The sequence below is a fragment of the Vulpes lagopus genome, chromosome 18 (genome assembly GCF_018345385.1).
Source record: "Vulpes lagopus strain Blue_001 chromosome 18, ASM1834538v1, whole genome shotgun sequence".
NCBI classification, from domain to species: domain Eukaryota; kingdom Metazoa; phylum Chordata; class Mammalia; order Carnivora; family Canidae; genus Vulpes; species Vulpes lagopus.
Genome location: NC_054841.1, coordinates 44,134,554 through 44,160,468, shown reverse-complemented (window position 1 = coordinate 44,160,468; position 25,915 = coordinate 44,134,554). Strand labels below are relative to the sequence as shown.

Genomic DNA, 25,915 nt, shown 5'->3' with positions numbered 1-25,915 from the left:
GGGAAGGAGCTCTAGCCCTACCGTGACAAAGACGGAGGCCAGGAGTAAGCCCACGGAGTAGATCAGTCCTCTGCTGTTCAGCCGAATCTGTAAGAAAAGATGCACAGTTAGGCTTCCAAAAAGCACTTGTTCAGTGCAGGGACTCAAGCCAACTCTGAGTAGTGGTCAGGTCAAATCTCTCCTTTAGGATGGCAAACAATAGGCAGCTTTGGCAGGAGTGCTTTGCCACTGGCAGCAGGGATGTGCACTTTCCTAGGACAGTCAGGGGGCTCACTTGTGTCGTTCACTCCCAACCCAACCCCATCTTTCCCTCCGGAGGCAGTGCTTCCTGGGCTGCCCCATGGCCACTTGAATTCTCTGTTGTGTGTGGCCTGATTCTCATTTGCCCACAACACTTCCCTGTGGACCTGATTTCCAGGGAGTGTGCACATTCTTGACATACAACTTTTAGGGTAAATCTCATGATATGAGTGATGGGAGCCATACTTTGAAAAATATTACTAAACTTTTTATCTCTTTTTCATTCAGTTGTCTGTGAACTCCCCCCAAATTTGATGGGAAGAGGTGGATGAGTCTTGCCATTGTGAGCAAGCAAAGAAGAGGAAAGAGTTAACATCCCATTCCTGATATTCAGAAGAGGATTTTGTTGTGTTTGTCTTTCAGAGTGGGGTTAGCTGCCAAACATTGAGGAGAAAGAGAGAAACAATTTTTGGAATTCTTATAAAATAGCACTGTCAAGTAGAACTTTCTGCCGTGATAAAAATGTCCTGTAACTGTGTTGTCCCATATGGCTGCCATTAGCCACTTGTAGCTCATACACCAGATAAAATTTTAATCTTACCTTCAGTTAATTCAGATTTCTATTTAAAGAGCCATATGTGATTACTGGCTGCAGTATTGGGCAGGGCAGGTAGGGAATATTGAGAGGCCAACCAGGCCAAAAAAGATTATATAGCGTTTCTTCCATAGTGTAGGGAAGATGTCCCTTCTGCCTTGACCTAGGTCAAAGTCATGAGATCAGCTACCCCGAGATAGGAGGTATGCCTTAGAGCAGCCATGCTCAAAGCATCCTGCCTGAACCAGCATCACCTGGGCACTTAAATGCAGGATCTCAGCATCCTCCCCAGACTTCCTGAATGAGAAACTTTGGGGATGGGTGCGTCCATGTGTTTTAATAAACCCCTAGGTGATTCTGATGCATGAGAAAGTTTAAGAACCACTGACTTTGAGTAAGTACTGAGGCTAAATCTATTTCTGATCTGTACAGATTTGGGGGCTCAGACTTTGATATTCATTTTCACCAGTTCTCTTGGAAAGTCTTATCTGCATTGAGGTTTGGAAATGAGGCCATAGAGCCCCCACCAATGTACACTGTCCAGCTGGGAGTCAAAGGCTCGCCTGTGTCCACAGGAAGGAAAAGCAAGGCAGGTTGATCATTTCATTAGAGAACTGAGTGGTGATTATGAGTGGAAGTGGTCTGGGGCCATTCTGACATGGTTCAGGGCACCCCTTGCCACCCTTTTACCAGTTCACCCCTAGGGTGTAGGAATGGCACATGTGGGTATCTCTGTAGGTGAGTATGTTCGGTTTACCTTTTAGTGACAGAAAACTCCATGCCCTTAATAGTCAAAACTTTTGTGTGGGGACCCAGGAGCATAACACATCTCCTTATGCAATGTCTGTCATAGAGGGAATTCACTGGACCTTCTTCTGTTCTGCCAGCACAATCCATGTGAGCCAACCATCTGTTGAACTCCAGGGAAAGTATTCCCAGCCATTGAATGCCTTATTAAGAGCAAATGACTCAGTCATATCTCTGTGATGTTGAAGAAATGGGTTGACTTGGTTAAATCAGTGTAAAAAAAAAATGAGGGATTTAGACCCATTCTTGTCCGGCTGGTAGCTTATCTTCCTGCAGACTTTCCATCTGGCTATAGGTAGATTTTCTCCTTCCATCAGCAGGATAGGTATAAAGAGGCCAGTATCCAGGAGTATATCACAAATGCCTTCTACTGAAAAAGTATTCTGTCCATACTGAACCTACAATAATCCTACATGTACCCTGACCAGAGAGTTGAAGGGCAGAAGCAGGGCTTCCAGAGTGAGATGGCAGCCGCTGTGCAGAGTGAGGAAGAGTCCGCTGAGGCTCTCCTCTTCATACAGTCCTTGGGCTCACCCTGAAACTGTGAACACACACTCAGATACCCTTTTGAGCTCTTAACTATCAACATTGCATGGATTCTTCTAAGCATGTGGTCAATGCAATCCTAGCCCCACTCACCCTTTGAGCTCCAGGGTTGAATCCTTGTCAGCAATAAGAATTGCGTAAAGTGATTTCCTGCCCTTAGGAAACCAAAGAGCTAGTGAGAGCCAAGCTCCAAGCAGGAAAATTCTCTTTGGCTAAGCCTTCTGTCTTTTCAAAATGAATCATATTCAACTAGAGCTTTGGAGCTTTACTCTTCCTCCATTGACATAAAATGTCTAAGAGTGGTGCTTCTCAAATTCTAAATCTGGCTCCAAAGGCTAAAGACAACTGACGTGGTGGGGTTTATGAGTATTTTTCACATTTTCACCTTTTCCTCTACAATCTTCCTTTGGTAATGGATTGCACCCAGGGGTAATTTTTGTTTTTTTCATTCATTACAGACCTGGGGTCTCAGAATGTAGATGTATTCCTTGCTATCTGAACCCCCACCTGCATACGGACATGGCAATCAGGAATGGTTCCTTCAGATGCCCCTGGGTCTAACTAGAACATCTCCCAATCACTGGAGACTACAGTTGGTTTGGAGCAAAATTTGGCCAACTATGGGCCACGGGCCAAATCTGGCCCATTGCCTGATTTTGTAGATGAAATTTTTTGGAGCTTAGCTCGTGAATTTGCATATTGTATACTTCTGCTTTCATGTAGCAGTAGCAGAGTCAAGAAGTTTGATAGAAACCACGTGGCCCACAAAACTTGTATTTCCCCTCTGGCCCTTTCCAAAAAGTTTGCTGATCCCTGGTTTAGAGCATGGGCTTCAGACCCAGTTCACCGAACCCGTTCTGAATCCCTGCTCAGCCACTCACTTGCTTTACAATCATGGAAAAGGGACTTAACTTCCCCAAGCCTCAGTTTTCTGAGAAGTAAATTTCTACCTCATGAGGTGGTTGTGAGGATTAACTGAATTAATCCATGTTAAAAAGCTTGAACAGAATCGGAGAAGGACAAATATTATATGGTCTCATTCATTTGGGGAATATAAATAATAGTGAAAGGGAATAAAGGGGAAAGGAGGAAAAATAAGTGGGAAATATCAGAAAGGGAGACAGAACATGAAAGACTCCTAACTCTGGGAAACGAACTAGGGGTGGTGGAAGGGGAGGAAGGTGGGGGGTGGGGGTGACTGGGTGGCGGGCACTGAGGTGGGCACTTGACGGGATGAGCACTGGGTGTTATTCTGCATGTTGACAAATTGAACACCAATAAAAAATAAATTTATTATTTAAAAAAATAAAGCAACTTGCAAAAAAAAAAAAAAAAGCTTGAACAGGACCTAGCGTACAGTGAGCAGTGAGTTCTCAATGTGTCTGGGCCATTATTCTCCACTCACTCATGAGCCATCTAATCCCTTCTCTGGTACCCCTGGATGCTTCTTTTATAAACTCACCACTCAGCAGTCCCCTGATCAAAGGGTCGGTAGATAACAACCACCACAAGGGTGGGGACCATGTCAGATTTTATGCTCTGTCTGGCACAGGGCTGAGCACAGACCACATGCTTCAGTGCATAACCATTGAACAGACGATGAATCCATTTCATTGCAGAAGTCAAATGGAGCAGAGGGGACTGGTCAGAGAGAGGCTGGGAGCAGGGAGACCCTGGCTGCCACTTTCCAGATGGTGTTCCAGAGGCGATACAATCCTATCCAATATTCCCTGTCCCTTTTCTCCACTTTATTTTTCTGTGAATGTGTATAGATTTTTTTCCTCCTAACATTTTATCATGAAAGTTTTCAAGCATTCAGAAAAATGGAAAGAATTATACCCATTTATTGTACCATTTTACCGAAGGGCTGGATTTAGTTCACAGGTCTTTTGTTTCTAGATACAATTTCTGTGTGGTGACATCCACAAATCATAATTGCAGTGTTCAATGTGTTTTGGGAAATGTATATACCCGTGTAACCCAAACTGTAGCCGTGATACAGAGCACTTCCATCCTCCCCAGAAAGTTCTGTTATCTCCTCATCAGTCTCACCAGCATTAGTCACTTCTTCTAAGGTTAGCCCAGCCAAGAAAATTCATATAAACGGAGCCCTATAATATGCATTCTTTTATACCAGTATTCTCTTTTACTCAGCATAATTTTTAAAGATTTCTTCATTTCCTTTGTGTTTTTCATTGTATCAATAGCTCATTTCCTTTTGTAACAGCATAAATATATCACCATTTGTCTAATTATTCTACTGTGTATGGACATCTGGGTTGCTTCCAGTTTGGGGCCATTAACATGCATTGATTTTATAATTCACAAACACAATGCAAAGAGACCTACAGTGGCCCCTCTCACTCATAGGAGAAGCAGGAATGAAGATAAGGAAGATAGCCAGGGGGTCTGCTGGGGCCTCAAACAGTCTTTCACACCCCAGCATCTCCTCTCTATAGCTGAGCACTTGGGAGCCTCTCCAAACAGGAGAGATTCACCTTCCCCACCTTAACATACCACCGTCTCCCTTTTGGAATCTCAGTTTGGTCAGATGGGGTGATGGGGTGCGTACCTCCTTTCTGCCCCACCTCTATTCTGCTCATCCCTCCCTAAGTCCTTTTGTCTCTTCCAAGTTCACTGAGCCCTCACTGGCCCTATCCCCACTTCTGATGCGGATTGTGTGCTGACCTTGCCTGGGTAGTCTTCTTAGCTCCCAGCTAGTCCCACTGTTCTGACAGCAGATGCCCAGGTCTTCAAGTTTTCCTCCTTCCACGCAGTACCTAGCTTTCCACTAGTCTACATACACTGTGTGCTTAAATAAGCTGAGCACATGTGTATGCTTGTGCATGGATGTATGTGCGTATGTGCGCACACATGTGAGTGCATGTGCATGTTGGAGGCAGTGAGGCTGAGTGGCAAGGGACAAGAGTGCAGAGCTGGATGAGGAGACGGATGTGGGGGGGGCTTTAAGCTTATATTTAATTTTTTTTTAAAGAGTTTATTTATTTGACACAGAGAGAGTGTGAGCATGCACCAGCAGGGGGAATGGCAGAGGGAGAGGGAGAAGCAGGCTCCCTGCTGAATAGAAAGCCAGATGCAGGGCTCAGTCCCAGGACCCTGAGATCATAACCTGAGTGGAAGGCAGATACTTAACCAACTGAGCCACCTGGGCACCCTAAGCTGATCTTTTTAGGGAACAGAGTGAGGGGGCACCGAAATAGTTTGTTTTTTTGTTTTTGTTGTTTTTTTTTTTTTTGGTAAAAAAAATTTGAGGCATAATCTCCATATAGTAAAGGCTCAAATCCCTACTATTGGCTAAGTTTTGATCAATGCCCATGTATGTTCCCATGTAACCCACATCTCAACAAGATATAAAACAGTTCCATCCCTTGTCTGAGGAAAGCATCCTCGTCCTACGGACCGACGGGAAAGCGGCTTCTGCAGCCCAGCCGTCCGTGCTGCAGACGGTCTGCCCCTACTGCCTACGTCCTCCAGTCCTTCCTGTTTCTCCTGCCTAAAGGACATCTGGACACTTCGAATTTTTCCATAAAACTGATCATTAAATCTTTAGAACTGTTAGGAACCAAGGACCTCCCTTCAGTAGACTTTTCCCTGATTCCAACTACCTTAAGTTTGCTCAAATTTGTGGGTGGCTTCATCCCCTCGACTAAACATTTAGTCCTTTGTTAGGTTGACATCACAGAAGCACTGAAATCAACAGTCCAATAAAATACGAACTAGTCATGAAAAAAAAATAAAACAGTTCTATCACCCCAATAAGTTTCCCCGAGGGCAGCAAATTTAACTCAACCCCTTCAAAAACTAGTTTCTTGGGGCATGTTAAGCCACACAATAGCACAGACTGTTCTCATTTCTGGGCTACCTTTGCAAAAGGCATGAGAGCCCCTGCTGTGCATAGTGTTGATCTAAACAATGGTTTCCCTGCTTCCTGAGTCACTGAAGCAGGGTCCCTTAAGTGCAAATGCAGAAAATCTTCATGGCAATGCCCACCAGAGAGCATACAAGGCCCAACTGCCCTGACATTTAATACTGTTTTTATTTCTTGCCTTCAAAATATGTGAATTCATTCTCTAATTCCTCATGGCAGTTGTTGCAGAGAAAACAGAAGGCTGGCTGGTTGCCAAGTCAACAGGAATTTAGCCCACAATGCATGCATATTTTTCATCTGGATGCACACACAGACACCCATTCAGACCTAGTTTTATGTGTGCACGTGGTTCATAAATAGTTCCCTAAATCTTACCCTAGGGGGTCAGAAATTGCCAGCTTCAAAGATTCTCACTTCCCCCATACTACAGTTTAAAATCTCTCCCTGATCTGAGATCAGCTCCACACAACCAGCCAATTTTTTAGGAAAAATAAGAAGATCCTGGATTTTTGCTAAATATGTATGACCTGGAACACCTGCTTCATGTCACTTTCCATTTTAAGATTTGGGTAACTGGAACACCTGTGTCGGTGTAGGCTCCAAATTGATGTGTCTAGCCTTGGTTTGATGTTGTAAGATATCACCGGGAGGGAATCTCTTCCCCTGAACAATTAAATGTGGTGAGAAAGTGAATAAGCCTACAGAGAAGAGGCACTTTAATGACATCTGGTGCCTGAGTCCCATCCTGTCCAGAGGCTCTCACAAATATAGGGTTTCATGGAATTCTAGTGGCGATTCTGGAGGTAGGTAGGGCAGGTTTTGTTTTTCTCATGCTAAGATGACACAACTGATGCTCTAGGAGTTCAGCACTTGGCCAAGGTAAGACTCTGCTCACCAATTTCCCATTCATGTGTGGGTGTGGGTTTTCCCCACACACCCAAGCATTTCTGTGACCCCAGATGGGTATCCTACAACTTAACTCTTTAAAAAAAATTTTTTTTTTTTGCTGTCACACTATTTACTCAGTGACAGCATCAGATCCCATAGGTGAAGGGCTCTATCCTACAAGACAGCCCTCCCCCACCCCAGATGACAATACAGGTCCAGAGGTCACCTGTACTTCTGATGGACTAGCTATAGATTGGAGATTCGTTTTATTTTATTTTATTTTAATTTAATTTTATTTTTTTTGTATATTTTTTATGGGAGTTCAATTTGCCAACATACAGCACAACACCCAGTGCTCATCCCGCCAAGTGCCCCGCTCAGTGCCCGTCACCCAGTCACCCCATCCCCCCGCCCACCTCCCTTTCCACCACCCCTTGTTCGCTTCCCAGAGTAAGGAGTCTCTCATGTTCCGTCACCCTCACTGATGTTTCCTGCTCATCTCCTCTCCTTTCCCCTTTATTCCCTTTCACTAATTTTTATATTCCCCAAATGAATGAGACCATATGTTTGTCCTTCTCCGATTGACTTACTTCACTCAGCATAATACCCTCCAGTTCCCTCCATGTTGAAGCAAATGGTGGGTATTTGTCGTTTCTAATGGCTGAGGAATATTCCATTGTATACATAAACCACATCTTCTTTATCCATTCATCTTTCGATGGACACCGAGGCTCCTTCCACAGTTTGGCTATTGTGGACATTGCTTCTAGAAACATCGGGGTGCAGGTGTCCTGCCGTTTCACTACATCTGTATCTTTGGGGTAAATCCCCAACAGTGCAATTGCTGGGTCATAGGGCAGGTCTATTTTTAACTCTTTGAGGAACCTCCACACAGTTTTCCAGAGTGGCTGCACCAGTTCACATTCCCATCAACAGTGCAAGAGGGCTCCCCTTTCTCCACATCCTCTCCAACATTTCTTATTTCCTGTCTTGTTAACTTTCCCCATTCTCACTGGTGTGAGGTGGGATCTCATTGTGGTTTTGATGTGTATTTCCCTGATGGCCAGTGATGCGGAGCATTTTCTCATGTGCTTGTTGGCCATGTGTATGTCTTCCTCTGTGGGATTTCTCTTCATGTCTTTTGCCCATTTTATGTTTGTTTCTTTGCTGTTGAGTTTACTTTTTTATTTTTTTGCTGTTGAGTTTAATAAGTTCTTTATAGATCTTGGAAATTAGCCCTTTATCTGATACATCATTTGCAAATATCTTCTCCCATTCTGTACGTTGTCTTTTAGTTTTGTGGACTGTTTCTTTTGCTGTGCAGAAGGCTTTTATCTTGATGAAGTCCCAATAATTCATTTTTGCTTTTGTTTCCCTTGCCTTCACAGATGTATCTTGCAAGAAGTTGCTGTGGCCAAGTTCAAAAAGGGTGTTGCCTGTGTTCTCCTCTAGGATTTTGATGGATTCTTGTCTCACATTTAGATCTTTCATCCATTTTGAGTTTATCTTTGTGTATGGTGCAAGAGAGTGGTCTAGTTTCATTCTTCTGCACGTGGCTGTCCAATTTTCCCAGCACCATTTATTGAAGAGACTGTCTTTCTTCCAGTGGATAGTCTTTCCTGCTTTGTCGAATATTAGTTGACCATAGAGTTGAGGGCCCATTTCCGGATTCTCTATTCTGTCCCATTGATCTATGTGTCTGTTTTTGTGCCAGTACCACACTGTCTTGATGATCACAGCTCTGTAGTACAACTTGAAATCCGGCATTGTGATGCCCCCGGCTCTGGTTGTCTTTTTCAATATTAGATTGGAGATTCCAAGGACCTCCTCCTTGGGTTTGACTAGTTTGTTAGAGCAGACACATTTTACCAACTAGATGACAGGTATGTTATATAAGGATATAACTTAAGAGTAGCCAGATGGAAGAGATGTACAGGGTGAGGTATTGGAAAAGGAAGCAGAGCCTCCATACTGTCCCCAGCAAACCGCTGTCCCCAAATCTACACATGTTCACTAATCTGGAAGCTCTCTGAACCCTGTCCCTTTGGAGGCTTCACTGCAGAGGCAATTGATTAATTCACTGGCTATTGGCAACTGATTCAGCTTCCAGCCTTTCTCGTCTCCCTGGAGGTCAGGGTTTGGACTGGAAATTTCAGCCTTTTAATTACATGGTTGGTTCTCCTGACAACCAGCTCCATCCTTAGGTGGGATCCAAAAGTCACCTCATTAGCATAAAAGAAGATACCTATAGCTCTTTGGAAAAATCCAGAAATTTTAGGAGCTCTGTTCTAGAAACAGGGATGAAGATCAAACATATTTCTTACTATACATCACAATATCACACGTAACCAAGGAGCTGGTAAGGGATTAGTGTAGACTGAGAATTGGAATTCTGACAGTAAATTCTAGACTCTTCCTTGCACCCTGAAGGGCACGTGGAAAATGCTAGAATTCTCTTCACCTACTAATAGCCCTCAAAAGTGGCATCCTAGTCTTCCTGCCTATCATTTCTGAAACCATCCTGAATAAACTGTCACCCTGAATAAGCTGTAAGAACTACAGATGTCAGTGTGGCCAATGCCCTTGAGACCGCATGGCCCAGTACTCCTTCTTATCATTTTTGTGGGATCAGCTGCCTCTCCACAATGAGTACTAGTATCTATGCCTGGAGAGCTTGTCCCTGAACTATGGAAGTGTCAAGCTGCCCTGTATCAGTGACTCTTGGGATGGATACATAAATACGAGGCTCCCCTGCCCGTCAGATGGGGTCATTCTGAGATAGGAGTGTGCACCATTTGCTAGAGCCCCTCAACCTCATGGGCTCAACTGTAGTCACCGTGACTGCTATTGGCTGCCTTCCTTACCCATCTCACCTCCCCGCTTCCCCGCTGGAGTGTCCCACCTCTCCTCAATACCTGCCTCACCTCAAATCTTTGTCTCAGGATTGAATGGTGTTTGGGGGTGGATCTAAACTGGGGTAGTGAAATAAATAGGCTTCAGGCCTTAGGCAACCCAGGTAAGCCCATCCACAGGGGATCTGTAAGGACCTTGCCTTCCCCCAAATATCACCTTATTTTTCTGACACAGTGCCTGAAATTTAACACAAGATTTCCCTTAATGGGATTGGGTAGCATCACTGTAGCTCCCAGGAGCTCTGCTAGGACAACCTCAGGAAGAACCATTCAGTAAGATGTTGGCCAACAGTCCCCAGATTCCCTATCCAGATGCTGTGGTAACAGTTTGGCCCTGGCATTCTGGCATTTTGTTCCCTTCCATGGTGCAAATGCTCCAGTCTGGCTGGTTGTAAGCCACCATTATGGCCTCACTGAAGGTGGGGTTACAAAGAGTCATGCAATCTCTTTTGGTGAGCCTGTAAGAGGAGGTTTCAGTGCCCCACTGTCTGCTCGTGGTTGGGAAAGGGATTATCAGAACAAAGGAAAGCTGGACCTGGCAGCAGGAGCAGTATCCAGATGTTGGGAACCTGATTTGGGAAAGCTTACTGCCAAAGATGAGAAGGAAGGATGTGGAAGTACTTAAGAACTGACTAGCTCGTTGGTTTATGCCACACAGGCCCAGGCCTTTTCCTGGGTTCTGGGGAGCATTAGTTGAGAGATCTAGCTCCTGCATATCAGTGATAACAGGCCCATGGGATTCTGGAGGGAGTAAATTTGGCAGGAGTAGCCTTCTTGGAGGAGGAAATGGTTGGCTGAAGGTTGGTCTTAGAAGAAAAGCTTTCAGGAAAGCCTTGATGTACTTGGCCGTACCACCCTTGAAACATTCTCCTGGCTCCACAGCCCCACTTTCTGGTTGACTGTTCCTCAGCCTCCTTCACTAGATGTTTTTATTTTTCCCAACCTAACATCAGAATATAGTTCTGGGCTCTCTTCTATATCTACCTTTACTTCCTTTATGAGCTCTATGCCTCGAAAACCATTTAAAGCTACTGATTTCCAAGTTTATGCCTGCAGCCAAGACCTCAGCCCTGAACTCAGGCCCATTTATCCCACTGTCTACCTGACATCTCCACTTGGATGACCCTCACACATATCATACATAATCTGTCCCCTTGTTACTTCCTCCTAAATATGTTCCCCATCCCACCACCTGTCTTCCTCATCTCCATAAAGGGCACTAGAAATTACTTTCAATTTTTCTTTCTCATCCCCTCCATACATCCATCAGAAAACCTCGTCAATTCTTTTGAAAAATCTCTTTTTATCCCTTTCTACTCTCACTCTACCTTATCTCATGTCGTCAGCATCTTGTCACCAGCTCCCTGACTTGTCCTCCTCTTCTTTGCCTTCTCATAATGCATTTTCACACAGTATAAAATATTATCTTAAAACATAAAGTGAATCATACCTTTACCTGGTTTGAATCCTCAATGGCAGTTAAAGCACAATCCAAACTTTTCACAACAGCCAACAAAATCTCTGGATGACCAGACCCTTGCTTAGTCCCAAATCATCTCCTCTTTAACATGTATTTAGGGGCTGACGCTAAAGCAACCACCAAGTTCTGCTGATTTTTATTCTGCAGTTCCTTCTGGTGCCTTTTATTGTTCTGCTTTATTGCTATAACTGAAGTGGAGTGGGCCACTGATCTCGACTCCTCTCACCTGTACTAGAGTTCTGTGTCCACCTCCTTTCCACAGCCTTGTGGTAGACAGGAGCATTTCTCTGCCTCTTGGATTTGGGTTTGGCCATGTGATCTACTTTAGCCAATGGGATATTAGTGGATTTAACACAAACACAGGTTTGAAATGTATTTCCATCATTGACATGACTTCTTGTGCCTTTCATCCTGGAAGGAATGTGTCTCAGGAATTCAGTGGTCCAAAGAGGATGAGAGACACAAGGAATAGTTCCGTCTGAAGTTTGGATCCAAACCTAGATCAGCCAACACCTGTCACCTTACAGATGCATGAATGAGAAATACATGCTAATGTATGGCAGGCTGCTGAGTTTGGGGATGGTTTGTTATGCAGCATTATGGTAGCAATAGCTAACTTATACAGCTACCCTAGTCCAGGTCACTATGTTTTCTCTCTCCTGCAAATGTCTCATAGCCAGTCTTACTATCATCAGTCTGATCTGGCTCCAACCCCTTCTCTACATAGTAGTCAGAATCTTCTTTCTAAAAGGCGCATATAATCACAACACTCCCTCCCTCATACCCTTCATTTTCCTACTGCCATGGCTCTAGCTCACCATATCCTTTAGCACATGGTCCCTCTCTGTCTCTTGTTTCATCCCAGCCACTCATCCCTCCACTTTGCCACATCCCTCCTGCTCCCACATCCCCCCCAACTCCCATCCCAGGTGCTATTCTCAGGTCCTTCTGAGTATGAAGCTTTCTTGGATCTCAATCTTCTACAAGCTATTCCTCTTACATTCTTTACCGCTTGGCTCCCGAAATCTCAGGTTCTCAGAATAAGCATCACTTCCTTACAAGCATTGGAGGTCCCCAACCCCTGCCACATACCATGCAACTCCTGCACCACTAGCCCTTAGGAGGTCATGCATCACACTTTGTTTTGGAATTGCTTGTATAACTGTCTCTTTCCAGAGGCTGCAGTTCCAAGGGCACAGGACAGTGTCTGCCTGCTCACTGAGGTATTCCCAATGGTGGTTACCAGTTTAGCACACAGTAAGCATTCAGTTAATGTTTGATCAGAAAAAGAATGAACTGGGCAGAAAGTATAGGATAAGAATCTTCTGATCACCTCTTCTTTTTCTCTTTGTGGATTCTGGGGTTAGATGGGTTCTTGCTTGGAAAAAAAATAGACTCTTCCTCCCTCTATTACTTTGTGGATTTGCTTTGCATTTCTAAGGCTTAGCTTAGAGATCTGAGTTTTGTCCTGGCTTCCTGGAGCTTGCCTGGTGACTTTCTTAGTTCAAAATGGGACAAGAAGTGCTCATTTCCCAAACTCTGAGTTTTAAAAATATTTCAGGCACTTAGGTAGCTAGCTGGCTTCTGAGCAAACCACAAGTGCTAAGAAATGTCAAAATCTGTAAGACTGCATTTATTCCTCACTATCAAATGCCTGAACCTAATACCATGCACAAAACAGCTGTCTTGATGGTAATTACCCAATAATTATGACTTAGAAACTCCAAGTAGTAGAGATGGAAAAATTGCTTCAGAATTGTCAGCAGGTCCGTTGTGAGGGCAGGAGAGACTATTAAACCCCCACAGGCTTCTGGGTTCTGATGGGAGAGATGCAGAGAGATGTCATGGGGTTATTGTCATGCTAAATGGAAGGAGGCCCCTGAGTGTCCTTACAGAAATGAAGCCTCTCTCTCCCAGAAAAAGCTGGAGGTGAAGAGGGAAGGCAAAATGCTCATGGCAAATAAACCCTGAAGTTTGCTTTTTCATGTACCTGGAACTATTTTTCCAAGTGAGTTGGGTATCATGTCATGAGGTTACACAGATGCCCTACACATGTGGATGGGCATTGGGGGCTGGGCTGGGGGGGCCTGATGAAAACCAGGTAGGACCCAGGGACTGAAAAATGTGTAATCCTCATGGAAGGATCAAAAATGTTTCCTCCAATCTTTAGTCAGAAATCCATTGTAGACATATATAAGGCATCATGGCCTGGGCAGTGAGGAATCTGGGGGTCAGGAGTTGTTTATTCCTTCCAGGTCCTTCTTTATGTAAAGCTGCAGAGCTCACTTAAGCCTAAGAGCAGATCCTGTCCTCTCTTCTAGCAGAGATTCAAACTTAGAGATGTATCTGGTCTAAAATCCCATCCCAGTGATGCCCCTCATGCTCCTGTGTCCTCAACCATGCATGGTGGCATTGTGGTGCTCTTTGTTTTTGGCAATCGTCTCCTCCTTCCTACTGTGGCAAGAAAAAAAAAGTCTCACTATATTCTCTGCCTATTTCTGGCTGTGACAACCTCTCTGACCTGCAGAAGAGGACTTGGGATAGCAATGCACAAAGAGTGAAACCCATGACTCCTGCCCACCTCACTCCTGCATTTCTATTGCCTGGCTTCCTTCCCTTCTATTCTCAGACACAGCATGTTTCAGTGCCTTGGCACTTGTAGTCCCCTCTTTCTAGAATGCTCCTCCTGCCCTCTTTCTAATCATTTGCTCTTCACACAGAACCCACCTCCCTGTCCAATGAATCCAGTGATGTGTGCCACTCACCCTATCACATCATTGTCTTCATGAGGCTTTTGCTCTCCCAAGTTAGCACATTCATGTACTTGTCACTCATGAACTGTCTGACTTCCCCCTCAACCTGGTGCATATTCTAAGGGGGAGGGTCTCCTCTCTCTTGTAATTCTGTGTTCTTAGCACCTCTCCAAGTTGTTGACACATTTAGCAGCTGCACAAACAACAGTGTTGATTGAAGAAATAATCCTTGCCTTACTTAGTTGTTGTCAGGACTAGATGAAGCCATGCAGGCATGGTGTCCCTAGAGTGCCTGGCACATAGGTACTCAATGAATATCAAGCTATTCCTTTTTTTTTTTTTTTAAGATTTACTTATTTGAGAGAGTGAGTGCGTAAGTAGGGGGAGGTGCAGAGGGAGAGGGAATCTCAGGCAGACTCCACCCTGAGTGCAGAGCCTGATATGAAGCTCTATTTCACAACCCAGAGATCATGACCTGAGCTGAAACCAAAAGACATTTAACTGATTGAGCCACCCAAGCGCCCCTTAAACTATTCTTATTGCTGTTATCTTCCCTTCTGCTCTTTTATCAGGTCATCCTTTTCCTTCATTTTGTTCTATTCACATGTTTTCTACCCACGGTGGGAAATTTAGGATCATCCGTGCATCCATCCATCTATCCATGCATGCATCCATCCATCCAACAAACACTTGTTGAGCATGTTCTAAGTTCCAGGCACTACCAGGCATAGAGGAAACAATAAATGCATAAGATGAGAATAGTTCTTGCCCTTAGGGAGATCACCTATCTGGGGGAGACTCAGGCAAAGGAGCAAAGGTAAGCTTTGATGGGAGCTGCTCAAAAACACAGGGACGACATCTGATCCAAGCTTGGGAGATCACATTAGACATCCAAGCTGACACCTAAAGGTGAGCTGGAGCAGACAAAAGAAGCCTCTCGTAGCAGCCCCTGTATCCCTTCTGTGAGGTGATCTGGTTCCAGATGGCCATTTTCTGGGACCCCTGGCTTCCAGGAAAACCAAAAGACAGAGATTGATTGGGCCAAATCCTAGGTCACTACTTTGGTCTACCATTACTTTTCTTTACAAGTAAAGTCTCCCAGAAAATTAAAGTGCATTTCTCTATAGGCCAGCAACTTAATTGTTTTTGATGAGAATATTTCCCAACTTTTTCTTGATGACTCAGAATCACCACTACAAATATAAATTCTTTTTACCTGAGCTGAAATATGGCAAAGGTCTCAGAAGTTTGTATGTATGTATGTATGTGTGTATTTATTTATTTATCTCAGAAGTTATTGATGCACAAGGGAGTTGCTTGCCCCTACTTTTGAGGAAATAAGATTTATTTTCTTTCTTTCTTTCTTTCTTTCTTTCTTTCTTTCTTTCTTTCTTTCTTTTCTTTCTTCTTTCTTTCTTCTTTCTTTCAAAAGATTTTATTTATTTATTCATAAATAAATAAGAGACACACACACAAAGAGAGAGAGAGGCAGAGACACAGGCAGAGGGAGAAACAGGCTCCATGCAGGGAGCCCGACATGGGACTAGATCCCGGGTCTCCAGGATCACACCCTGGGCTGAAGGCGGCGCTAACCTCTGACCCACCCAGGCTGCCCAGGATTTATTTTCTATTTAAACAAGTAAAATGTCCTGCTATGTGCAAGATGGCAAAGTGTGCAGTGTGAATGGCAAACACAAAATGGATATGGTCCTACATTCTAATAGCAAGTAGATGATGTGGGTACATAATAGACAATGTAGGAAAGAGAATGGATCAACAGGGACATGGAGAACAGATGATGTAATGTGCAGTGTGAGGCTGTATTTGGGCAGCACATGAAAGGGCTAGAGAGCTAGGCATGTGGTCAGGACTTGAAATATTCTTTTGCTTATGGGATTTCCTCTTTGTTGAATGCCCTCCCAACCAAAGAGATCAAACTATCTGACTAAAATACAAAAAAAAAAAAAAAATGTAGCATTTTAAAGAATGCTGCTAGGATCTGAGGCTGGTTTTATTACTCTGTCCCTCCCTAAATCAGCTCACCTGGCTGTACTTCCCTGCTTTTTGACCATTTACTTTTTTGTTTTGACTCAGGCTCAAAACTTTTCCTTAAGTTAAGATTTTACTACTTATAAAATATAGGATTCTAGACCACATAGTTTTAAACTAAATACATCATGGGCTTCCTAATATCTCCTAAGTTGTGCATATTACTAAAAAACAAGTAGACATCTTTCTAAAGAAGACATACAGATGGCCAACAGACACATGAAAAGATATATGTCTAACATCACCTGTTATTGGGGAAATGCAAATCAAAACCACAATGAGATATCACTTCTCCTGTGTCAGAATGGCTAAAATCTAAAATACAAAGATTAACAAGTATTTGCAAAGATGTAGAGAAAAAGGAATCCTTGTGCATTGTTGGTGAGAATGTAAATTGGTGTGGCTACCATGGAAAACATTATGGGGAGGGTTCCTCAAAAAATTAAAAGTAGAAATACCACATGATTCAGTAATTCCACTACTGGATATTTACCCAGAAAAAACAAAAACATTAACTCAAAAAGATATATGCATTCTATGTTTGTTGCAGAATTATTTACAATAGCTAAGACCCAGAAGGAACCTAAGTGTTCATTAATAGATGAATTGATAAGGAAGATATAGCAGAATATTATACTGCCATAACAAAGGATCAGGTCATGCCATTTGAGACAACATGGATGGACCTAGAGGTTATTAGGATAAGTTAAATAAGTCAGACTGAGAAAGACAAATACTCTTATGATTCCACTCATAAATGGAATCTCATAAAGAAATAAACTACAAAAAGCAGAATCAGACTTATAAATACAGAGAAGAAACTGGTGATTGCTAGAGGGGAGGAAAGTGGGATGCTAGGCAAAACGGGTGAAGGGGAATGGGAGATATAGGCCTGCAGTTACGGAATGAGTAAGCCATGGGAATAAAAGAGTATAAGGAATACAGTAAATGATACTGTAATAGTGATGTAATAGGACAGACGGTAGCTATACTTGTGTTGAACAAAGCATAATGTATAAACTTGTCAAAACGCTAAGTTGTACTCCTGAAACTAATGTAATATTGTGTGTCAACTATCTTCAAATTTAAAAAATAAATTAAAAAATAGGTTAACAAAAATTTTCCTTCGAATTTTAAAAGTTCAAAATGAAATCTTTTCCATACATGGTTCTGAAACAACTGTATGTCCACATTCAAAAGAATGAAGCTGGACCCCTACCTCACACTATATATATATATATTTATATATATATATATATATATATATATATATATATAAATCTTGATTTCTATATATATATAGAAGATATATATATATAAATCTTGATTTCTATATATATATAGAAGATATATATATATAAAAATCTTGATTTCTATATATATCAAGAAAAATATTGATTTCTATATATATATATAGAAGATATATATATAAAAATCTTGATTTCTATATATATCAAGAAAAATCTTGATTTCTATATATATATAGAAGATATATATATATATAAAAATCTTGATTTCCCTGGGGTTCATGAACTGTTTATAGATTACTTTATTGAATTTCTGCTTTCAAAAGAGAGGCCTGCATTGGACGTTTGTATTCTGGGAATAAAATGAATACCCCTCTGGAACTGAGTACAGAAATAGCAACATTTGGATGAAAATGCAACGACATGTCTTTCTCCAGTCTCTTGACCAAAAGTTCCCCCAGGAGCACTCTCTTGTGTGTCATGGCTGTTAGCACAGAAGTAGCCTGTTACTTGTCCTGTATTTTCCCCTCCACTTCAGTTAAAGGCAATCTTAAACCACAGAATTAGATGTGCTCCTTGCACAATCCCAGCAGAATGACCAAAGTGACCCAGTTATGTCATCTACAGATGGAAAACGTGAATTTGGGCCAAACATCTAATAGGGCCTGAATTTTTGTCTCCATGATTTCACCCTGTCACTAAGTCTGGGACCTGAAAAGCATATGTTTTCATGGCTGTGGGTGTTACTGAATGAGAATTATGCTTAATTTTCTGCTCTCTGAAGAGTGTTGGGAGGATGTCAGAAGGACAGGAAAAGAGGGCAGATCATTGGGACTCATTTATGGCAGACAATATGCTTTGCTGAATTGGAATTTTAGGTCTGATATCCATGTTCAGTCAGGGAGATTTCAAAGCTGGAGGGGAGGAACTGGTTTGCTTCTAGAATGAGTTTTGAGTTGCTGTTCTTATTTGGAAAGGTTTTGATTTCACCTTAGATGAGGTGCCCTGTAACCACAGTAAAGAAAAAATAAACACAATGGGTCTTAGGGACACAGGAAGGATGTACATCCCCTGTCCCTGTCTGTGCATTTCCCCACTAGAGAGAGTCCATGTAGTAAAAGTCTATCATTTATGGATCAAATTTCTAGTATATTTAGAGCACAGTTTCTTTCCATCTTTTTGCTGCTTGCTAGTCTCTTTACCAGAGGCAACAAAAAGTAGTTGAAATTCATAACTTTAATAAGAGATAAGTGGGGAAATGAAACAGAGGAACACCAGGATCTGTTGAGTTCTCCAGCAGATCCACACCCAGTGCTCTGATTTGGGTTAAGGGGCACAGAAGACAGGCAGAGTTGGGGGTGCCAATGAAGATGGAATCTAAAGGTGGACCGTGAAGTGGGAGACAGAATATTTCATAGAGCAAAGCTTGAGCCTGTGGAGGGAGGGATACACCCAAGCCTGAGTATGACTAACCATTGACAGAGGGTCACGACTAGTATTTCCAAAGGAAGGTAAGTCGATTCAACACTTTTTTCATAGTTCAAGTATGTACATGCCCCATACTATGTGCCACGGGGAAGCTTACCCTCATGGAGCTTCTTGTGGTCAGAATGTCGAGGTAAAGCACGTGTTTAAAAAAAAAGAATAGAAGATTGCCATGAAGCTGTCCTCTGAATCTCAGGAATGAAGTAAAGACAAATTAAATGTAAGGAATACTGTCATTTGGAAAAATAATTAGGCATGTGTAAAGAGCTTTAAAGTGCTTATATTCTATATAACAACTCTAGCCCTGGGAAAATAACCTCAAATGCTAATACAGTTTTATGTATAATTTTTATAGATCTCTAAAATCTATAAGATCAATGTACAAAGATGTGTATTGTATCATTATTTATAACCATGAAAATCTTGAAGCAATATGTATCTAACAGCAGCAGCATGGTTGCGTAAATTTTAGTGTAATAAGAATATGAGGTTGCCTTTAAAGATGATGTTTCTAGTAAGATTTTAAGAAAAACATGTTTGCTATATTAAGGAGTGAAAAAAAGAGCAATGCACACAATTGTACAGTGAAGTCTCAGCTATGTAAACCAAAGTGGAAAGAAAAATATACTGACATATTAACAATTGATATTTATAGACTGAACTGTGCATACTTTTTATTGCATCCTCTGACCCAACAGAGTCGCATGGGTGGCCACAGCCACATGTGGCTACCTAAATTGAAATTAATTAGAATCAAATTAAAATAAAAAATCCAGGTCTTCACTTGAACCAGCCGCATTTTAAGTTATTAAATAGTCTCATGGATCTTTTGGCTACTCTATATGACAGTACAATATAGAACACTTCTATCATTATAGAAAGTTCTATTGGGCAGGCACTGCTCCAGAGTATTCTATAATTAGAGTTTCTCTAATTTTTGATGAAGAGCATGTGCTATTTTTCTAATCAGAAAAAAGGAATAACAAAGTCAAGTTAAGATGATTTGACTGTAGAAAAACCCGAGAGATGATGTGAGGAATGGCAAGACAGAATCAAGGTGAACTTGTATTTTAAGGAAGAGTGACTTTAATGAAAGATATTCAGTATAATAGATAATACTGTCCTCACCTTAAGTACAGGAATGGTGTGTTAACTGGGAGAGTCCACACATGGCTCAGAAAAAGGAGTTCAAAGAGGCAGGATTGGTCAATGTGCTCCAGGATGGTTGTTGTGGCAGAGAGAAAAACCCTATGGTATGGGTGGATGTCTCAGATAAAGCAACTCAGCAGCTCTGGTAAAAGGTTATCCAGCAAATCCTCCTGTTGGGCTTCCACTCTCAACCTGACACCCTAGACTTTAGAGTCTGCTAGTGTCCACTGACACTTGCATGTCCTCTCTATCCTTGATGCACAGTTAAACAAGTGTCCTGGAGCTTCCTATCTGGCACTTGTATATCATACTACTATCTGTTTACATTCTAGCATATACATCAAACTCTCGTGGACTTGGTTGATGTTTGTCCCTTCATAATTGCCTGATGGACAACAATGTCACTCATAAAATCTTAGGAAGATTATCTGGAACCCTGTGACCACCCAGTTGGTCCTTTCAGTGGCCAACTTGGAGGACATTTCTTCAGTGTCTATTTTACATGCATCACTTAAAAACATGAAGCAAGTTCAAGATTTAGGACAAGGGCTGTGAGTGAAATAGAAACAAGGGCTGTGGAGAGAGATGCCATTGGTGGTGGTGGTGGGGAGGGTCCAGAAAGGAATTCTGAATGAGACATACCTGAAAGAAGGGACATAATTTCCAATGGGAAGAGGATGGGATGTCTGCATCTGAGGCAGAGTAGTCTTTAGTAGGAGGGGAAAGATGAGGAGATTCAGGCACAGTGACTCTGAGGGGCACTGGCTTGGCTTTATGCAATGTCTAAGACAGAGAGTAGTCTGGAGGTGTAATGTTTAGGGTGCACTGTTGGGGCTGTTGAAGAACTGGCCTTTCTGGTGGGAATCTGTTGACATTACAAATAGCCAAGGCTAAGTGGTCCTTATCCCTGGGCTTAGGGTCCAGGATTAAAACTCATGCTGCTGAATCTCTCATAAAAGTCACCAAAGACATCATTTTCTAAATCAGTATTGTATTGTCATGGAAGTTTGGATATCATTATTTGTTTATTGTCTGATGAGCACTCACATGATCTGACCCCGCCTAATCTCCCAACTGCCTCTCGAAGCATGGGGACCCTCCCCCAGGCTCACTCTATTCCATTTACACTGGATTTGCTTTTGTCTCTCCAACATGCCAATTGCATCTCTGCCTTAAAGCCTTTCCACTTGCTGTTCTTTTTGCCTGGAATGCTCCATGCTGCCCCAATTTCCCCATGGCTGTTCTCTCTACTCATTCAGATTTCATGTCATAGTTCTCTCCTGAGAGAAGCCTTCCCCCAAGGGAATGTGGTCTTTCTCACCATGGTATTCCCCAATGTCACTGACAACAGAGGAGAGAGATCTCCACTCCTTAGAACACATTCTGTTTCTTTCCATCTCCTTGTGCTGATCTTCACCTTCTGGTGAAATTTCTCAGCCAAGAGGTAACTTCAGATGAACCAAAAACACGTGGACTTTCTGCATGGATTTCAATTTCATTGCATCTGGCTGGACCTTCCCTAGTTGAAACAGCCATTCACCAAGGAGCTTGGAGGACAACCATCATCTGATTAAATAGGCCATCATATTTTCTTCAGGATACACAATTACTTAACAACAAATTGTGTAGATAGACCAAGGTAATGCTCAGTAGCACATTTAGAGAACCAGCACTGGGCTGGGTGTAAAAACTCTGGAGCACATTATTCTTTTTTTCCTGTGTCTTCCTGTGCAAAAATCTTGAATTGCAGCGTCTTCCTCAGTCAGTCCTCAGACAGTGTCTTAGACAGAGTTGCCATCAGCAGAAGGGGAATATTTTAACAAATTGGGAAAGAGGGCCATACCCGCTGTGTCACTCACCTACACATATATCTGAAATCACAATCAGCTTAGCCTCAAGAAACAGCATGGAGGCCATCATCTCGGGGTCTGACTGTCATCAGATCTCTGGGAGGGAGGAAGGGCATTTTGATTTTTTGTCCCTTCCTCCGTGAATGAAATTATTTTGCCCACAAAGCAAACACACCAGACTGGGGGTGGCAGATGATGGTCCATAGGCCAAATGTGGCCAACCTCCAATTTTTGCATCATCTATGAGTTAAAAATGATTTTTCTATTTTACAATGGTTAAGAAGAATGAAAAGAATCCTATATCACAGATCGTGACATGTAAAAATCATAAAGAATTCAAATTTCAGTTTCTGTACAGAAAGTTGCATTGAAACAGCCACACTCGCTCATTTACACATTGTCTACAGCTAGGGCAACAGAGGTGGATAGTTGTGACAGAGACCATCTGGCCCACAAAGCCCAAAGTGTTACTATCTGGCCCTTCACAGAATAAGTTTGCCAATCCTGTTTTCAAGGTCTGAATTTCCCCACAAGCCTGATTTTGGAAGGTCTTCAATGAGGAAGAGTTTAACTCTCAACAATTAGTATTTCCACATCGCCTTTGCCCTGAAAACAGTGTCCCCAAAGCCCAAGACTTGAAGAGGAATCGCAGGCAAAACCAACTCACGTAGGATCCATAGTCCACAGCCAGGGTCTGTAGGGCCCATGGGAGACCAAGGCCAATGAGGATATCAAACACATTGCTCCCAATAGAGTTGGACACAGCCATGTCTCCCATGCCTGCAAAGAAAAGAGGTCACTTAAGTGAAGAGGGGATCTGAGGCTAGTACAGGGGCCTTCCAAAAGGACTCTCTCAACCCTTGATCTGACAGCCAGAGACTTAGCAGCAGGTTTGCTAGCTCGCTTGCTAGATGGTTCCCTCCCAGGCCACCACCCTTATTTTCAATAGAATATGTATTTTCAGTAGAAAGGGATGGAATAGAACAGGTCAGAATAGAATGAAATGCACCTTCCACTGAACTGTTGACCTTTCAACATGATCATTAGCTAAATGTGAATGTTTGCAAAAGCCAAATATAGTTCCCCAAATTCTGAAGCATCCTTATAGAAAGGACAAAATCGACAGTGCTATTAAGCCTTTCATGAGCTCACCAACTCATATGTTAGTACCATCTCCCAACTGCTCTACACTGTCTTTAATTCTTTTTCTAAGTAGTTGAGCACTATTAAGAAAAATAATGTAAGCAGTGGAATTTTGTGAGGACTTCTAGGGGACACTGTGCTAAGTGTTGTAGCTGCACACTGTGTTTGTTGAAAACAAATGCAATCTAGCACAAATCAGTCACATAAATTAGAATGGGTGCTGGCGAAGGGCATGGCCATCTGGAAGGGGCATCCATCTGTGAGCTTGGTTTTGAAGGAGGGGAGGCTCTGCCATACACTGAGGACTGACCTGTGGCAACCACCACTACCAGGGTCATGCAGCTGGGTAGACCATAGGAGTCTGTCTTCTCTAAGTTTTGGTTTCCCCATCCATCAAATGGGGTCTGATTTTCTCTACTCTGTAGAGTTGTTTAAATAAGATAACGTCCCTAAGCTGCTTTGTTTGATGTGTGGCACTCAGCAAAGGTTAGCTATCATTACATTTATGACTATTTTTAATAATAGAAGGATGGTAACACAAGCTCCAAATGGGGCTTTGCATGCTACCTAGAAATGTCTCTGCCTTTCTTTTCTTTCTTTTTTTTTTTTTAATTTTATTGACTTATTCATGAAGACACACAGAGAGAGGCAGAGACATAGGCAGAGGGAGAAGCAGGCTCCCTGTGGGGAGCCCGATGTGGGACTTGATCCCCAGATCAGGGTCACACCCAAAGGCAGACGCTCAACCACTGAGCCACCCAGGTGTCCCCATCTCTGCCTTTCTTAATGGTAGATCTTCTTCCTCTGTTCTTTTGATTCCAGTTAGCTTTTTAACCAACAGCGCACTGAAGTCACCCATCATCCTTGATAATTGCCACGTGGATCCGCTAAAGCTCCCCCTACCCAGAGGAGACCCCTTTCTTCCCTATCCCCGCCCCATGTAACTGGAGATCCCACCTTGTCGGGCCACAATGAGGCTGGCCATGCAATCGGGCACACTGGTTCCAGCTGCAAGGAAAGTGATCCCCATGATGACATCAGGAATCCCCAGTGTGTATCCAATGATTGTGACCTGGAAGAAGCAGGAAGAGGTAGTGAGCTGGGGGTTGATGCCAGCTCTACCTGCTAGTGGATCCTCGGTCCAAGAAGAACAGAAGGCTGCAGTCTGAGTGGTCTGCCCAGGGGGCAATGTCTGCTCTCCATATCAGTGTAGATGGCAAAGAACATTGAGTGGAGCAGACTGGGACTGCAGGTCAGGGGACCAGGGTGCAATTATGGAATCCATGTTTTCCAACCAGAGATTGGCATTTATGCGTGTTCCTTTCAGGTGAGGCAGGAAGCTTGAGAGAGAAGAAACAGTTCCTGGGAAAAGGTGATTTGAGGACAGAATATCTGAACTTAGGATGGTCCTGGGAAACCCAAGATGGATGGCTGCCGTGCTGCACTGGACTAGGTTTGCTCCCTAGTTCAAAAGAAAAGTCAGAAATGGGCAATGAATTCTGGAGGGTTGTGTTTCCTAAACTGGCTTTCAGGCAGAGGCTGTTTTGAGCCATAACCCCACAATCAATGCCAGTCCTTGAATCCTTGTTTTAGTTTTAGAAGAGACCCTTGATGGTACCTGGTCCAAGGGCCTTATTTTCTGGTTGACAAAACTGTGACTCAGTTAGAGGAAGTGGCTATGACAGCTGGGATTATGACTCCCCAATTCCTCATGTCTTTCCTTCATGCTCTTTGCCTTGTGGCTCTGCTATTCTTCTCACTAGAGCAGGTGGAGTATAGTTTCTCCACTCCACTGAGAGTGAGCAGAAGCCACAGGCCAAGGCAGTGTTTCCACTGGCCCTCTGGCATTCAAACAATCTGCCATGAGAAGAGCATTACCCAGGTAGCCACAGGTCCATGGACAATGAGCCAACATATGGAGTAGACATGAAACCCATCCACGGCCTGAATCAAACACAACCATGCTGTGGCCTAAAGCAGAATTGCTCAGTCAGTGCTGGCTAAGATTCATCGAACCACACTCAACCTGCAGATATGTGAGCAGGAGGAGAACTTCTTGTGATTCGAAAGCACTGAGTTTAAGGGTTGTTTGGTATGCTGCTTATTGAGGCAATAGCTGACTGACAGTTATAGGGCTGAAAACACACTTCCTATTCCCCTCTGACTGAGTGTATTTTTTCTCTCTAAAGAGATCTAGCAATGCCATGGGGTCCTCAATACACTCACCATCCACACCATCATGTAGGAGAAAGCTGCTATCCATAATGTGGAAGAAGCAAATGTCACCATAAACCATTTTTCCCAGCGGGGCTTGTTGCAGTTGGGTACAGTGAAGTATAAGACAAAACTCAGTGGCCAGGTGAACACCCACTTCACTGTTTCCAGTTTTCCAGCTGGGAAAATAGGAAAGGCAAAAAAATTTAGTGAGTTTATTTCTCTGTTTTACCAGCCCTCCATGCTATTTTCCCTAGACATTTGTATCCTAATTGATGACCTGTGAAATAAGCCTTATTATGTTGTTCTTTTCATAAAAGACACAAATAGTTTTCCACCAGCGACAAAACCTGGTGTACAAAATCAGGCAGGATAAAAACAGTTATCCACTGCTCACCTGCTAGCTAGGCACCCAAATGACAGAGGAGTCACTTCTGAGTATGCAGGGCTGGGAGGATGGTTTGGCACATAGGGCCAGGTGGGAAAGGATGAGGAAGATTCTCAGACACAAAGGGAGAGGAGTGTGTGGGGTGTGGGTGAAGGTCGGGGAGGGGAGCTGGAAGACCACCAGTCTTTCTGGGGTCTGTTCTCCCCACAGATAACAAAGATCTTGCCAGATTATAAAGTGTCAGTGGTCACAGCGCCACCTAGTGGAATTGCTCAACATT

The 25,915-nt window shown here is 43.0% G+C and overlaps 1 protein-coding gene across 1 annotated transcript in view; it reads right to left on the bottom strand.

Moving 5' to 3' along the window:
* The window catches only part of SLC24A3 (solute carrier family 24 member 3), a 482,065-nt gene that overhangs the window by 5,238 nt on the left and 450,912 nt on the right, over positions 1–25,915 (bottom strand). The window contains exons 13-16 of the mRNA XM_041732814.1: positions 25,260–25,426; positions 23,991–24,105; positions 22,558–22,670; positions 22–87 (exon numbers count right to left, since the gene is read on the bottom strand). Of these exons, the coding sequence (XP_041588748.1) occupies positions 22–87; positions 22,558–22,670; positions 23,991–24,105; positions 25,260–25,426 (461 nt within the window). The remainder of the gene's footprint in view (positions 1–21; positions 88–22,557; positions 22,671–23,990; positions 24,106–25,259; positions 25,427–25,915) is intronic.